The 15,358-nt window shown below is 49.2% G+C and overlaps 1 protein-coding gene across 2 annotated transcripts in view; it reads right to left on the bottom strand.

The window, feature by feature from the left end:
- CRISPLD2 (cysteine rich secretory protein LCCL domain containing 2) overlaps positions 1-14,653 on the bottom strand; it is a 35,824-nt gene extending 21,171 nt beyond the window's left edge. The window contains exons 1-4 of one of the 2 annotated variants that reach the window (XM_056361012.1): positions 14,212-14,653; positions 10,537-10,583; positions 6,122-6,454; positions 581-699 (exon numbers count right to left, since the gene is read on the bottom strand). In XM_056361012.1, the coding sequence (XP_056216987.1) occupies positions 581-699; positions 6,122-6,364 (362 nt within the window). In that variant the 5' untranslated portion in view covers positions 6,365-6,454; positions 10,537-10,583; positions 14,212-14,653. The remainder of the gene's footprint in view (positions 1-580; positions 700-6,121; positions 6,455-10,536; positions 10,584-14,211) is intronic. The other variant, XM_056361013.1, reaches the window with a different exon arrangement.
- Between the last annotated feature and the right edge of the window lie 705 nt (positions 14,654-15,358).

Genomic DNA, 15,358 nt, shown 5'->3' on the forward strand with positions numbered 1-15,358 from the left:
CTTAACAACAGCTTTCCTAGCTGGGTTCACAAATCTAGGGTAAAACCCTTCCCCAGGAAGTCAAAAAAAAAGAAAATATAAATCTGCAGTGTTTTCAGTAAAGGGAAATTAGGAGCTGGATAAGTATTTATGGGAAATTCAGCAAGAGATATTTAAGTTCCGAACCAGCAGCTGAATCCAAACATTGTTTCTGAGAAACTTCAGCTTTCAGCCAGCTCTCAGCGTGGTGCCAGAACTCCCCCTTGAAACAGCAGATTTAGGAGCAAGGGTGATGACTTCTGTAGCTGTTCTTTAAGAGTAAGAGTGACCTTAAGCACATCACAGCTGCGTTACTCAAGGCTACAGATAAATGGAGTTACGCACACCAGCGTGGCTTTGCTGGGAACGGGGAGCCGAAGGTGGCTGCAGACGTTGCTGCTCTAACCGTTTCACCAAAGCAACGGCAATTAATGAGCCTCAGCTTTTCTCCCGTCTCCCCAGTGCTCTGCTAAGTATCAACAAAGCACAACCTTGCAACTAGCTCTCCAGAAGCATCCATAAATTGCTTTTTGCAGTGAGCTTGTAGCACCCCGACTCTTACCTGCCCCAGTGAACCGCCAAGTTCTGTCCAATTGACCTGATGAGGACACTAGGCCCATGGTCCCAGATACACTGCTGAGCCCAAGCTTGGGCTGATCTCTCCAGCTCATCATCCCAGGTCTTCAGGGTGCGGGGAGAGAAAAGAACAGGTCAATTTGTCATCTCAGGCATATTACATCAAGAGACCCAACCAACAGCAGCTAGTGGAGAAAGACTAAATTACAACTCACCCCGGCCTGTCATTGTGGAAGCCAGGACATTTCAATAAGGTGCCCTAACCTAAGAGCAAGTTTCTCAAGACAACCCCCTGCCATGGAAATGCAGGGCACTAAAGGGTCTGTTATTTCTCCTGCTTCATGCCATGCTTATTAGGAGGTGCTTTGCATAGGTCAGCAGAAAACACACCTGGGAAGACCTCAAGAACCTCAAGACTATCCACCCTAAAACAAAATATTCTTGGCTCGTGTTTGTCTAATCAGTTAAAAACAACAACAACAACAAAAAAATAACACCCCCAAAAAACCCCAAAACCAAAAACCAAACCCAAACCAAACCAACCAACCAACCACAAAAAAACAACACCACCCAAAACCTCCAAAACCCCAACCCGCTAAAACATCAGGGATGGAGATCTTAGCAGTTCCTCTTGATCACCTATTCCTGAGCTCTGCAAGAATTCTAACATGCAGACAGTGCTCTGATGTAGTTCAGCATGATTTTCCATCTGTTGTCCATACTATCAGGACATTTCCAGGCTTTCCCATCAACCGGAATTCCAACACTGGATGTGTTCCTGCATTCCACCACCAACGCAGCTGAAGATCTTTTGGCCCAACCACTTAACCAAGAGGTGTGTGGGTATGTCTCCTTGTCCCATCTCCCCTTCTCCTTCCAGAATAACTGCCGAGTCCCCCAGTGGATCCAGTCAAGTTTAACAGAGGTGGCAAAGCCCCAGAGCTGTCAAGTTAACGCCACTCTTGCTGAAACAGGCATCGGGTTAGAAGTGACAGCTCCTGTTGAGGTTCCCCCCGAGGGAAGGGTGGTGGTGTGAGAACACTCCTCACTGAGCACCGCCAAACGAGAGCTCAAGCAGGGTACGTAGACTAACAGGAAAGCAGGCTTCGCTGGCTCCACTGCCCAGGAGCGTATTTGGTTTGAAGGCCAGACTTGCTGGACCCAGTAGACAGTGCCCCGAATTCCTTGTGTAATTACTGACGGCTGGCCTGTTCAGAAAGTCCTTAGAGGCTAATTTGTTGGGATTAAAATATTACTGCACATTCCTACAAACAAAACCAAAGAGAACAGAGGTCTTGCAATGTGTCTCCAGCCCATTCACGTGCCAGCACAAGATTACGGTCTTTTTCAACATTTACCATCACAACCAGCTGGTCTTTCCAAGTCCCGTCTTCTCCAGAAGGAAAGCAACTTCTGAGCTCAAACATCAGACCTGTCAGAACCTGTCTGGAGGACTGGAGGGCATTTAGGCTCTCAAACACATTTAGAAAACAGCAGGTGCTCATTCTGAGTAAGTAGCTGAACACAGTCTCGGGCAGTTATAACCGGGATGGGGATGGACCGCATGTCCCTGGCTAAGGCAACAGGAAAACACAGCGTCTCCTGGAACTTGGTGTGTCTACACTATCTTTGTAAGGCAAACATGAGCTCATCTAACTGAGCTAAGAGCCCAGATCTCTGAGAACAGCTTATCATTAAGCATGCTCAGCAACCCAGCTTCCAACAACAACCCAGCGCTGCTCTGAACTCATCAGCTTGGCTCTGAACTGAGCAGCGGCCAAGCAAACCCATGTCAGCCTGCAAAACCCCGTGCGGACACAGCTCCGACAGAGGGAATAAACCATTTTCCATCTCAGCCCTCCAGCTCCTTGAAGGTGTATGGGATCTGTCCCACCGCACACATGTTTCCAAACCTCTGCTCAGGCAGCTGTATGTCTAGGCACAATCGCAATAGTCTTTTTGTGGTCTCCCACTTGCTGCACTAGGCAATGAGCAGCCACAATCTGCCTTCCCATCCAACACATAAGCCGCAGAAACTCTCCCAAGCACTGCTAGTACTTCAGACTTCCTAGCAGAGCATTATTCCCTGCAGCCTCAGAGGCGGAGATGTTCCAAATCTCCTAATTTAATGCAGAGACATTATAAGCAATAGGCCATTAAATGGAAATCGATGCGAATGTATGCGTTACATCTTCCTTTGATGCCTATGGATAAAAGAAATGAACTCTGACAAGAGATGCTCAACAGGTAATTGGGAACAAGCTACATCTTTGCATGGCTTTGTGCTTGGGGAGTAGAGCAGCTCGTTTCTGCAGGCGGCAGATTACAAAGCCATCCCATTTAAATTACAGCAGTTATTCACCTCTTGCTTCTCAGACGTGAATGCGGTCAGGAGGCTGGAATTATTTCAGAGCAATAAACATATTAAAAAAAATTATGCGATTTCAGACTTTCCCAGCTATGCTTGCAGGAATCCTTTATGCCAATGTTCGTAGCAGTATCTAGGAAGGCTGCTGAAGGCAGAGGGGCCGTGTGTGCCTGTGCTCAGATCCCTTCTCAAGCAGGGATCGAGAAGCCTTTGGGTGTGAGTGATTCCAAGTGATTTAGCACAGGGACTCTTTTTTACTCCCCTGAATTTCCTTTCTGCCAAATTTCCAAACTGCCTTTCAAAGTACAATATACACTGTATGTAAAACACACACATGGCAAACATACACTATACTACAGTTTGTAGGTTGATATTTAGTAAGAATACATACCACAACGAGTCTGCTTTCTCAGCCTAACTAGTTTGTAAACCTAAGCCCAGACACCTGAATTGCAGTGATCAGGTTTCTCACACATTTTTCTCCCCAGCTCAGGCTTTTTGCAATACTGGCAATTGCTTTTAGCAGTGGCAGGACAGTCCAGGACTGACAAGTCCTGGCAGAAACTTGGATACACTTTGCTAACCCACACAGAAATACCGTCCCACCCTGACGAGGAAAGTCACTACGCTACAGTTTAGAGGAAGGATGCATACCTTATACATGAAAACAAACTATTTTCCTTCCAGCAATCTGTACCAAGAACAATTTTGCCTTATCCAGCTGTCCTTGAGGCCTCCGCAAGAGGAAAGATTTCTGCCTTTCATCACTGCTGAAAGCCATCTGGCTAAGCTGTCTTAAAAGGTCAAGATGTCCTAGGAACTATTACGTCCTTTTTACTCTAGGCTTATTAACGAGGACTTTGGTTTGGTCTTGGTGCCCATGCATTGCCTGCTGTTAAAGAGCCCAAACCCGCTGTGGAAGTGTTGATCAGAAAGCTGTCAGAGGGGCTGAGGGAATTCTGGATGCGACCAGCTTCATCAGGAAGATGTACACTGCTCACTCATTTCCCATTAACACTGAATACCTGTCCTAGCTTTCATTTATACAAACCCCATAGCAAAACTGTTTCTTTCCTCATTTACTCACTCCACATTACCTTTATTCCATATGTGAATAATTCTTTTGATCTCAAGATAAGTCATGGGACCCACTGTGTTATTGCTTGCTTATTAACAGCCTCCACTAACTAAAGTTCACACTGTAACAGAAAGATACATCCCTTTCCTGAAATACATTAGGTCCCTTTGCCACTTTAGATCTCTTAAATACGTCAGATATGGAGCTGGGAGAAGGGACTTTCACGAGGCAGCGTTTGGAAGCTGATGGGCAAGAACAAGTTTACCTACTGATCCCTGGACCAGCACTGCACATCGCCTGTGATGCCCCACAGCAGCACCAAAGGAAAAGAGAGAAGTTTATCTACGTACTAAAGACAGACCATCCTCTTAACAGAGTCCAAATGAGAAGTGTCCTATGCAGAACAAAGGATTAAAGTGAAATTCACGTTCAGCGCATACACAGCATTTCCAAGTAGTATTGGGTAAACACGAATACATGAAAGGCTGATTATAGCCCTTCCAAGTAGCACCATCTTATACTCAGCTTCTTTCTTCACGGCATATAAGGCTTTCATTTACCCTCAATTGCCCATAAAAACCACTAGAAAAGGGCGCTGAGCAAAGGCAAATAGAACAGTGTAACCACGCTGCAAGCGTCAACAGCAGCCGGCCAGCGGGCAGCCCGCCGCGGCAGCCCTCTCCGATCCTCAAAGCCAACCAACACACATTTGGCTTTCCCGTGCTTTGTGTTTACTGTCTGGCGATGAACCAGGTCACCTCTCCTCCGGCAGTGCCTTGCCCGCAGGGTGACACGGGAGCCCGCTGCGAGGGACAGAAAGCACGGGTCCTTAGAAAGGCACGCAGTGTCTGGCAGAGGTGGGATAAAAGACCAGTGGTGGGAACACTCACGGGGACCAGCTGATGGACAGCTGTCCCTCCTTACTGTCCTCTGCCCTCCCTTCTCTTTTCCTTTTCCCTACGGTCACAAAAGGCAGGATTTTCCATTCGTAGCTCTCGTTTCAGCACAGCCAGCAAACAATTTTGTATTACATTTAAGCATACTTTGCTTTTACCCTTTTAAACGTGGTCTTAACAAATCATTAATCGCTTGATCTGTCAGCAGGAGTGCAAGCTGAAGTCAGACCAGTTTTGGTTGTAACTATATTTGCACACTGGGGAAAGGCACACACAAAAAAATTATTTGCCTACATCATTTTGTGGCCCCGCAGTATTTTGATGGCATGTTGAAAATAGCTCAAAATGGGGTCACTGGCATCAGGTGAAAAAAACTATTCATCTGAATTGTTGATGATAAAGGCATATTTCATACGGACACTTTTAAGTTCTCCCTCTGAAGTGGGAGAATACACTGACCAAACTTTTATTTTGGTTTCCTGAACTACAAAAAGCCAATAGCACTGACCCATCCACCCATGAACTCCCAAAGTCTTTCCAGCTACTTCCAGGGACTGAAATTCTTTGCAGATGGAGCCACATTCCTCGAGCCCTGTTTCTCTAAGGTCCTGAGTGGATTCCCAGCAGCATCATGGATGCTTGGCTCACGTTAGTAATCTCTGGTGACCAGTGTATGACAAAAGGGCAGATGGTGGTAGCTGATCAGTTGGGCGGTAGCTGATGGCAACCCATGGACCATCAGAAGTTTCCCTGAGCAGACTGTGCTGTCCCAAAACACCAGTCGCAATGGTCTGAAAGCTTTCACAGGGAGAACGTGGGTTAAACACCAGGGAAAATTTTATGCTTTTATGACATTAAGGTAATGGAAGAACCTGCTGAGGCAGGCTGTGGAATTGCCATCACTGGAGATGCATCCAGGGCTGGGCCAGACGCTAGTTTATGAATAATGGAACCAGTCCTGAAACTATGCAGCGGATGGACTCGATGACCGATTAGTGGCCTTTTCCAACCAAAACAGTCCAATGATCTACAGCATCATTCGCTCCGGAATGAAACTGCTCCAGGAAACCTCTTGAGAAAAACTTAACTTTAGAGGAAATTTGCTACACCTCTTGCACCATAAGGAAAATTAAAACAAAGTTTAAAAATGTAATAATAAATGTAGGTATCAGCAGCTAGACTCACCATGTATTCCATATTAGAGGCCACTGGGTACACTTGACCTCTCAGTTTATTGTGGAGCATCACTATCTCCTGCCTGTCTGACAATAAGATGGCTCTCTTGGATCTGGAGTGAGTTTCTCCATCCTGGTATTTACTCAGAATGCTCTCCAGGTGACTTGAGTTGGGCAAGATGAAGCATTCGGCAGCCTTTGTCAGGAGCAGCACGCATCCAAGGGGAAGGATCCAGGGCAGGGCAGGATTCATGCCGCCTCCTCGCTGGCCGGCAGCAGCAGGGATGAAGATGACGGGAGGTTTTCTTGCAGGGGCTCCTGTGGCTCAGCGCAGGTCTGGATTCTGGGGAGAAAGAGGCAGTCAGAGGAGCGCCAGAGAAGCTCTCGGAGCGTATAGCCCTCAACGATGAAGCCGCACAACCCAGGTTTTGGCTCGGAAAAGAGCAGTGCCTACAGTCTAAGCAATTACTGCCCACCCCAAGGATGGGCAGACCCGAACAGCACCGCCAGTGATGGGCACTCAGTGCACTGCACCAGGGAACGCTGCTGACAGCGCACTGGGAGCGGGCATCACCCCAGCCTGGCGGCAGATGCCTTCACCAAAGATGCCAGGGGTGCAGGTGTCACCCTGCGACACCCAGCAGCTCTCAATAACCCCAGCTCTATCCCTCCCCAGGCGGGGAGACATTTGAAGCTATTCACCCAAGAGCAGCTGTTAAAGTAGAGAATGGATATGAATAAAAGGGAAAGTAAAATTCCCAGGAAGCCAGATCGCAGAGGTCAGACATCAGCAAGAGCTATTTTGGAGGCCCCAGTCTGCCAACAGACTCCAGCGGAGCAGCTGGCAGACCCAGCGAGAGTGGCTGTTTATGTGAAATGTCACCGTAATATCGAACAACCAAACTCCCTGCTGGCCCGTGACGCACCGGGGTGTTCTCGCTGACGCATCGCTGTACGGCAGTGGGCCCGTGGCCAGCAGCATGAATTACGGCAGATGACGAGAGGAGCCAGAGCACCCGTCCTCCCCTGGCCAGAAGATGAGGTGTTCCCATGCCCACTAGGAGCCATTGGCACCAAGGGCTGAGAGACATGGTCCCGATTTGGTCATTGCCAGCCTCAAATGGCTTCATTTAATCCCCACCCCCACCCCCTTGCTCCATGGTGCTCCCGCTCCACCTGCCATTTCCAAAGTAAACTCTTCCTCCCTTCCTCTCTCCCCTGCCCCGACCTCTCCATCTAATGAGCCTTGTGCGTCCTGGCCGGTTCTATTTAGCCCACAAGCTATTCAGGGAAGGAAACCTGTGTCGCCGCGTGGCTCTGCAGCACCTACTGCTCTTTGGGCAGGATTTAAGAGCCACTAGAGCAGAATCAATCCATCGGGGCAATAAGCACCCATACTGACAGTGCAAACACAGCATCTCTCTCCTTAGGGCTAAATTTTGGAAGAAACCTTTCCCATCCCTTTCTTCAACACTAGGCGAGGATCTGGTTTTGACAGCACTGTTACAAGGCGCGCTGAAAGCATTCCTATGCAGCGTCATGAAACAAACCCCAGATCAGCAAGAATTATTCGAGAAGGTTCAGCCCAGTGACAGGGATTTGGACACTCCGAGACTGGACGAGTTGGAAGCCACTCAAGGCAGGGAGGCACCTTCCAGCTCCCAGGTGGAAAAACTACTCTCGAGCAAAGTCCCAACCCCCTGTCCCCTGGCACAACAGCACCTGCGGAGGACAGTGGCAAGCACGAGGTGCTTAGCACAGGTGGGGAGCCCCAAAAAACTCTTGAGGCCACTGAGAACCCCTGAAAACTTGTTGGCTGTCTACACAAAATGAGACAAAGTCCCCGTTTGAGGTTTCTTGCTTGTACTGTATTAAGGCAGATGAAAACCAGCTGCCCTCAGCCCCTCTCCAGGCAGCGCACGGAGCCTTTGCCTCACAGAACAATGCAGGAATGTAATTTGCTCGGTTTAGGTAACGGCTGCTTATTATTTCCTGCTCTGCAGAGCACGTCGAACACACACGCCTTGTCCCCAGCTCCAGGCACACCTGAAAGACAGGACGTTCGGTGGCAGCGGGACAAATCCTGCTCTAACCTCATCCTCTTCGCAACCTTGTTTGCTGGCATGTACTTCCCCCCCATGCCAGAGCCCAGCTTTCTAACCTGGCTGCAGAGGGGCAGGGGAGGCAAAACGAGCTGTTGCTTTTGTAGACTGTCTGACCCAAATTCAGGGAACAATTCCTACTTTGAGGCACTTCCCAACGAGTTTAAAAATAGATGCTCTGCCACAGCCGTTTACAATGTGGCCATTTAGCACCAGCAATGTTCCCTGCAGCCTGCCCTGTAGGTAGAGCAGGCGCAACAGACAGCTAATACACGCTGCAGCTGTACCCCTTCATTTGGCCCCGTGCCCTTTGCTAAATAGGAGCCGGCATCCACTACCCATTTAAGGCAAACACTGAACTTACAGAAAGGGCAGCCTGAAAAAAAAAAAAAAAATCAGCTGTAACATCTGAAAGCCCAGAGGAGCTGCCCCACTCACGGCTGTGCAATGAAGCCAGCGCGTCTGGTTTCGCCATCCAACCAAAACCTCGCAACAGATGGTGCATTATTCCTCGGGATGCTCTCCCCTGGATCCCGTTAGCGAGCAAGAGGATACTAGCACCTCTCTTAAATTAGGTCGCTTTGGCACTATCTTCTTTTTCACTTGGGGTGTGCAGGTCCTTCTCCCTGCTTTGGCTCGCACTCAAAGGAAGAATGAAGCAATCTGAGAGGAGCAGGGAGCAGAGAGCTCCCGGGCCAGAGTAACTGCAAACAGCAGGAAGATGCTCACATTTAGAAAGTTCTTACTGATTTCAGATGTCTGTCCATTTACCTCTCCTAATAGCCTCATGCCCAGGTGTAACAAAACACGTGGGCACGTGTTAAAGCTCAAGCAGCCCAAGCGCCCTGCAGAGCCGGGGCAGCGGCTGCCGGCTGGCTGCACCCGCAGCTCCTCGTCGGGGAAGAGCGAAGTCACACTGCCTTTCAGTTCCGATCTGACATTATTCGGAGAAAATTATCAGCTGACAGTCAGCTGAGGAAGTCTCTGCTGTTGTTTTCAAAGGTTCAAGAGAAGCGCTAGCACAGCCTCCCTTCAGACACATGGGGCCCTTGATACTGGTGCCAGGTAAACATCTGGGAGCATTCAGGAATGAGTGAGTCAGCAGAAACCCAGTCCTTAATATGTTGTAAAGCCTGTCCAAACTGGGGACAAAGGGGAGGCTGCCTTCTGGGGTCTGAGGAAGTTCCAAAGCAGCACCGGACTTTGGAAAAGATTATTTTTAGAAAGCTATTTCCCCAGCTAATGGATAGTGTCTGTCTTTCACAGAAAGCAGAAGAGCTGGTAGCATTTGAAGCCTGGCACGGAGCACTGCCTGCTAAAGCCACACGCAGGCTGACTTCTGTGCTCCGTTATGTCCTCGCTTCACCTTATTCCTTACAGCTATTGATCTTTAACTGCCCCCCTGGTAAAGGATACGAGTGAGGGTCTATTCCTTGGTTAAGGATGATATTCGCAGCCAAGAAATCCCGGGACCTGTGGAATTATACTTGGAACAAGCAGACAAGGCAGGAAAACGCAGAAGTTAGCTTGGGATACTGGCAAAGCATCCAGAAGAGCAGAACAGAGGGAAGTTAGCCTAGGACCAGCTTCCAGCCTGAGTTAGCCCGGGATGAGCTTCTAACCTGGGCCAAGAAACGCAGTGATAAAGCCACAACATACTTAAGGCATTAAACCCCAGGTCGTTCATTCATTTAACAGAGCTGCACACATTTCAAGCTTTGAAGAACTGGGTTGGGTTCAAAATAAAAGCGGGATGACAGGTTCCTTGACGCAGGATATAACATCATCTGCAAAGAACATGCCGCAGATTCAGCATCTTCAAGGCCACGGGCCAAAGCATCTGGATCTTCCATTACAATCCACTCCCACAGAACTGAAGTGGGTGAGTTTCTATGCAAAACCACATGGAAAACCCACTGGTAAGAGACACAACATGTGGCGACACTCTGAAATTCCTTTCACACAGGACTTTAGAGCAGAGCTGCACAAAGAGGCTGCCTGGAGCAGACTAGATGTGCCCATGGGTAGTCAGCTCTTAGAGACTGCTACAGCATCCCTTAGATATTTTCTATTTGCGTAGAAATCCACTCCTGTACTTGAAAACTCCTCCTATTCATTCAAGATTCATGTTTATTAATCTTGCATTAACTTCTGCTAAAGCATAAATAAGGGAAGCTCAGGCACATTGTGCTATTTTATACCATGCAGGCAACTTTTCAGAGCAGCTCCTAAAATTGTGACTTCTTAATAGAGCCATTTCTTGCACACCCACCCCACACCCCCCAACCACATTTCAGAAGCAAGGACCAAAGCTGACACTTACCTTACCGAGTACTTCCAAGTCTCCAGGAAATTGTAGCTCCTCCAAGCCTGCTTGTGGAAAATAAATTATATATCTGAAATATTTAAAGGAGGAGGTGGGGAAAAAGGATGAAATAAGCCTTAGGAGGTGTGAGATGTGCAAGGTCTCAGCTCAGCAGCTTGTACCAACTGCAGTCTCACAGAGCTCCCCAGTGGTATTTATGCTCTCCAGGCAAAGAGGACAACCCTGGATCATCCTGTTTGGCAACGGGCCTGTAGCAATAACGACAAGGAGGTAAAAAAAAAAAAAAAAAAAAAGGGGGGGGGGGAAACCCCAAACCACAAAAAGGAGGCAGGAGCAAAGAGCGGAGGGGTGTCGCTTGGGATCTCAGCAGTTTGAAGATAGTCATTGGGGTTCAGCAAATTAGGACCATCCTCCCAAAGGCTGAAATGCAACACCCGGGGAGAGGGGGAGAGGAGGAGGAGGAGGAGGAGGCGGAGGAGTGCAGCCAGATGATCATATAAAAGGGTTTTGCTTTGCTTTCCCTTGCAGTCGGCTCTCGGGCAGAGCTCACAGCCCGGCAGGTTCCCAGGGCCATGGGAGCATCCTCCTCAGAGCCGAGAGGCGACCGCCGCGACGCCTCGGTGTGGGGCTCGGGGGACTCGGGAGGGGGAATTCATGAAAGGAGTTTTTCTGCAAGGGACTGAAGCCAGCTGTCTCCTCCCGGCTGCCAGGTCAGCCATTTTCTGCTTCCCACAGGGAAATCCCACCGCAGGTCCTGCTGCTCCCGGGCTGACAGCTGGGCTGCACCCCCACAGCAAAGCGGGGTCCCAGCTCCGGCAGCAGGGCTGAGCAGGGTGCAGCCCTCGGGCACACCCCATGGCATTCCCCCCCCCCTTTTTTTTTTTCCCGGAGCTGGGCATTTGCTGGGAAACAGAAGATTTATCACCCTCCGCAGTTTGTTCCCAAAGCTCTTCCAGCACTGACATTCCCCACGTACACCCACGGTTCAGTCCTGCTGCTCCAGCGCGACAGACGGACTTACGGAGATTAAGGAAATAAATAAGTTAGCAGCACGTCCAGGCAAGGCACGGCTCACCTCTTCTGCCGCCCCAAAAACCCCAGCTTTTGCATCAACCTCTGTGCCCCCTTGTTGAAACACAGTTTTATTTGCTGTGGAAGGAAATGACTGAGCAAAAGACAAGCTGAAAGCTTGTTGGGTTTTTTTTTTTTTTTAAGTAAAAAAAAAAAAAAAAAAACAGGAAAAAATAAACCAGTATCATGAGTAACAACATGAGTGTATTACAGCATCTCTGTTGCAGCAGCCACAAGCCTGCAGCAGGATGCTGCAGTGCCCGGAGCGAGCAGGTCCAGGCATCACCACCCATGGGAGTCCCCTGGGGTCCCCACCCAGCAGCACTGCAGGGTCCCCCAGCTGCTGGCACGTACCCGGGGTCACCCAGCCCGGGGCAGCCCCCTGTGGAGGGGGCACCAGCAATGGCCCAGCAGGGAGCCAGGGCAGCATCCATCCCCTGGATTTGGCACATCCAAGCAAAGCAGCTATGATTTTTCCAAACCCACCACCTAGTTCTCTCCCCAAAGGTCTGGGAAAAAAAGTCCTTCCATTCCCCTCAAGAGTCAATATTTATTTCTTTGAGCAAATCACCAAACCCTTTTATTTAATGCTTACAAGAAGGGAGCTTACAAGATACTCTGCCACTGAGAGGCTTATTTTAACCCAGCAGTGCTCAAAAAGCAGAATGACATTTACCAAATTTGTTCAACAGTGCGTGAGCAAAGCAGCAAATATTGGCAGCCGAGAGAGCAACTCCACCGAGCAAAGAAAACAACCCCTCTGAAGTCAGCCCTAAGACATATCTGCCGATTTAATCTTTTACACCATTTTTTAAAATAATTCTTCAGTAAGTAGCAGATTCTCATCACTTGGGGTGCACCTTCAGCACTGTGCGCGTGCTGCCTCTTTTACCCAAGCAGAGCTGTGACATGGGGGGGACCCAGCCCTCCCCAGTCAGTCCCAGTCCCGCAGCCTGGTACAGCCACAGCCCCCCTCCCTGCTGCCCTTCCCCACTGGCCACATTCTCCCAGCTGTATTTACAAAGACTTTCTGTGCGCTTCAAAACAAACTGTGTATGTAACATATGGCCCGTCGTTTGGCCCTGCCAAGGCTGCTCGCTCCCGAGAAACCTCGGATGCTGCCCCGACACGGGCAACTCAAAGACCACACAGCCCTGGGTCAGCAGGAGGTTCTGCACCGTTTTGCCTTAAAAATCACTGTATCATCCCTTTACTTTCCTTGCTCCTCTGATTCACTCTGGATCGATGAGTTTGCTGTGTTTTCAGAAGGCTGCTTCTGTATGAAATGATGAAGTTCATCAGCTGAATGATGCTGCAGCCCCCTGTTCCCCAATGCCCCTGAATAAGGAGGGCCAGCGGCAGTGAGCCACCGTGCCCCCCCGGCTGCCAGCCTGAAACCACGCAGCTCCGCAGCCCTGACTCACAGCCCCCAGAAAGTGCTGCTCACTCCAATTACCAGAAAGCTGAATTAACTCGCTCTACATCTCACATACCGATGTACAAATGATTTCCAGATCTCAGAGAAATCCAGTATTTTGTAATCTCCCCAAATGTACCCACGGGAAATGAATTCCTTTAGGATGGTTTGGGCTGTCTGACTTCTCTATCAAGCCTGCTGTTTTACAAAGATCTATTTTTTAACTATTTTTTTTTTTAATACACACCACCACGGTTTCCCTGTACAAGCTGTGCACGGTTGTGCTTAGGGATGAGCACAGCCCAGAATGAGACTTTTTACCCACCTCATTTTGCCTCGAGTCAGCAGTTTCAGGTCATACATTTGACCCAAGCCAAAACAATCAGAAGTTACTTTTAATCATTCAGCGTTATTACTGCCTTGATTATAACGTCTCCATTTCATATGTGGTAAAAGCCACATAAAGCAGGCTGCATATGTAAGTATCTATTAGGAGAGGAGGCTTTTAATGTAATAGCCAATGAAGAGGAAGAAACACAGATTTCGCAATGCCCTCCTAATTGAGCATGCAGACAGCACGTCTTCATTCTCAACGTCAACTATTTTCCCCTTTATTTACTATTCCTATAGTAGCAGCACCAAACCTGAGCAGGGGCAGCGCGAAGAGCAGGGCAAGAGACCCAAAGCCCTCGTGCTCCGTCCTGTTACCACCTGGCTTTGTCTCTGGCTCCAGAACAGAGCGAGTACAGGGGGGACGGGGGGATGGAGCAAACCCAGTGGCAACAAGAAACGTGCAGAAACTTGGTGTAATTGTGTGCAAGAGCCCAGTGTGCCCAGTGACCCCAGCAGCCCGAGCAGCTCCCGCTGGGTGCCAGGCAGGCAGTGGCATGGCCGTGCTCCTGCTTGGGGCCACCAGCCCCTACCTCGCTGCCTACTCACATCTTCCTCCCCTGCCTGGGCTTTGTCTCTGCTGGAGGATGATGCAGGGGGGTAGAGGCAGCCAAGGAACCCTCCTGAATCCATCCTGCCCTCCCGCAGGGATGAGATGAGGATGCTCCAGTCTCCTGAGCGCACGGCACAATGCTGCCTTGGCATTACGCAGCAGATGGATTAAGAGCGGGGGGATTCTAAATCACGGGAGCGAAAGCCAGGCATTTACAGGTTTACTGCGAAGCAGAACTAACCTTTGGTACCAGGAAGGCCTCTTCGTTCTTTGCCACTGCTCTCCTGTTTTGGGGCAGCCCGGACTGTGACCACCAGGGTTCATCTGCGGCTTCTTTTCCTCCTTCCTATAATAAAAAAACATTTCCCCAAACATTTAATCTGCTGAGGATATGCAAGAAAACGACTCCCCACAAAACTTCCCCAAGCCTGTGCTGTTTCACCAGTGCCCAGGTAAGACAAGGGAATCGGTGCACAAGCAGCAGCGATTTTAGAAAATTCTGGGGCACCGCTGACCGCACTGAGGACGAGTGAACATACAAACCACGAACCTCCTGCCCACGTTGCCACAGCTCACCACGCCTCCCAGGCCCCTCCGCAGCGAGAGATGCTAGAACACACTTTTTTAATAATAAAGGAGCTGGTACATGTCTGCAGACTGAAACAGTTCAGAAATACTAACCCAGCGCTCATCTTTGGTGATTTCACCCCAAAACAGAGACGGCAAACTGCAATCACAAGCTCCGCAGCCGTTACAGCTGGTTATACGCTAATATAAATTCTTTCCAAAATCCTGCTCGGGACAAGAGAGATTCAGAGTACATGTACGAAGAGCAAGCCCCTGCCGGCAGCCCACCTGCTCTTGGGGGATATCATGGAACCCCCCACGGTTTCGTAATTAACACCCAGAGACCTCCCCCACCCCCAAATACCCTGTGCTTTGGGTAACCTCTCGCCTGCCCCATCAAACGCTCCCCGCGCAGAGCCGGGTGATGGCCAACACTCGTCTAACGGCCTCTTGGACTTCCACATCCGAAGCTTCTAGTTTTGAAAACTTTGGGTCTGAATATGCATTTTTAAAAAACACATTTCTTAAGACCTGGTTTAACCGTCAGTAAACAACCACGCAAATTACGGTGTACTGGAGGGGGGGTCGTCTTGGGTGTTGGGGTTTTTTATCTCTTACATAATCACTGACAGTCAAAGCAAATAATTGGCTGCAAATTCCTTGTTTTGCAATGATGGGAGGAGTTTAATATAGAAAATAAAAATTGCGGTTATGTGTTCACATCAGTGTTGCCACATACTTTTTACTCCTCCCCCCACCCTGAGTAATACACTGCAGAGGACAGATTTTAGCAACAAGTGCATTTGTAGGATCTTAGTGAA

This window comes from Falco biarmicus, chromosome 15 (genome assembly GCF_023638135.1).
Source record: "Falco biarmicus isolate bFalBia1 chromosome 15, bFalBia1.pri, whole genome shotgun sequence".
In the NCBI taxonomy this organism is placed as follows: domain Eukaryota; kingdom Metazoa; phylum Chordata; class Aves; order Falconiformes; family Falconidae; genus Falco; species Falco biarmicus.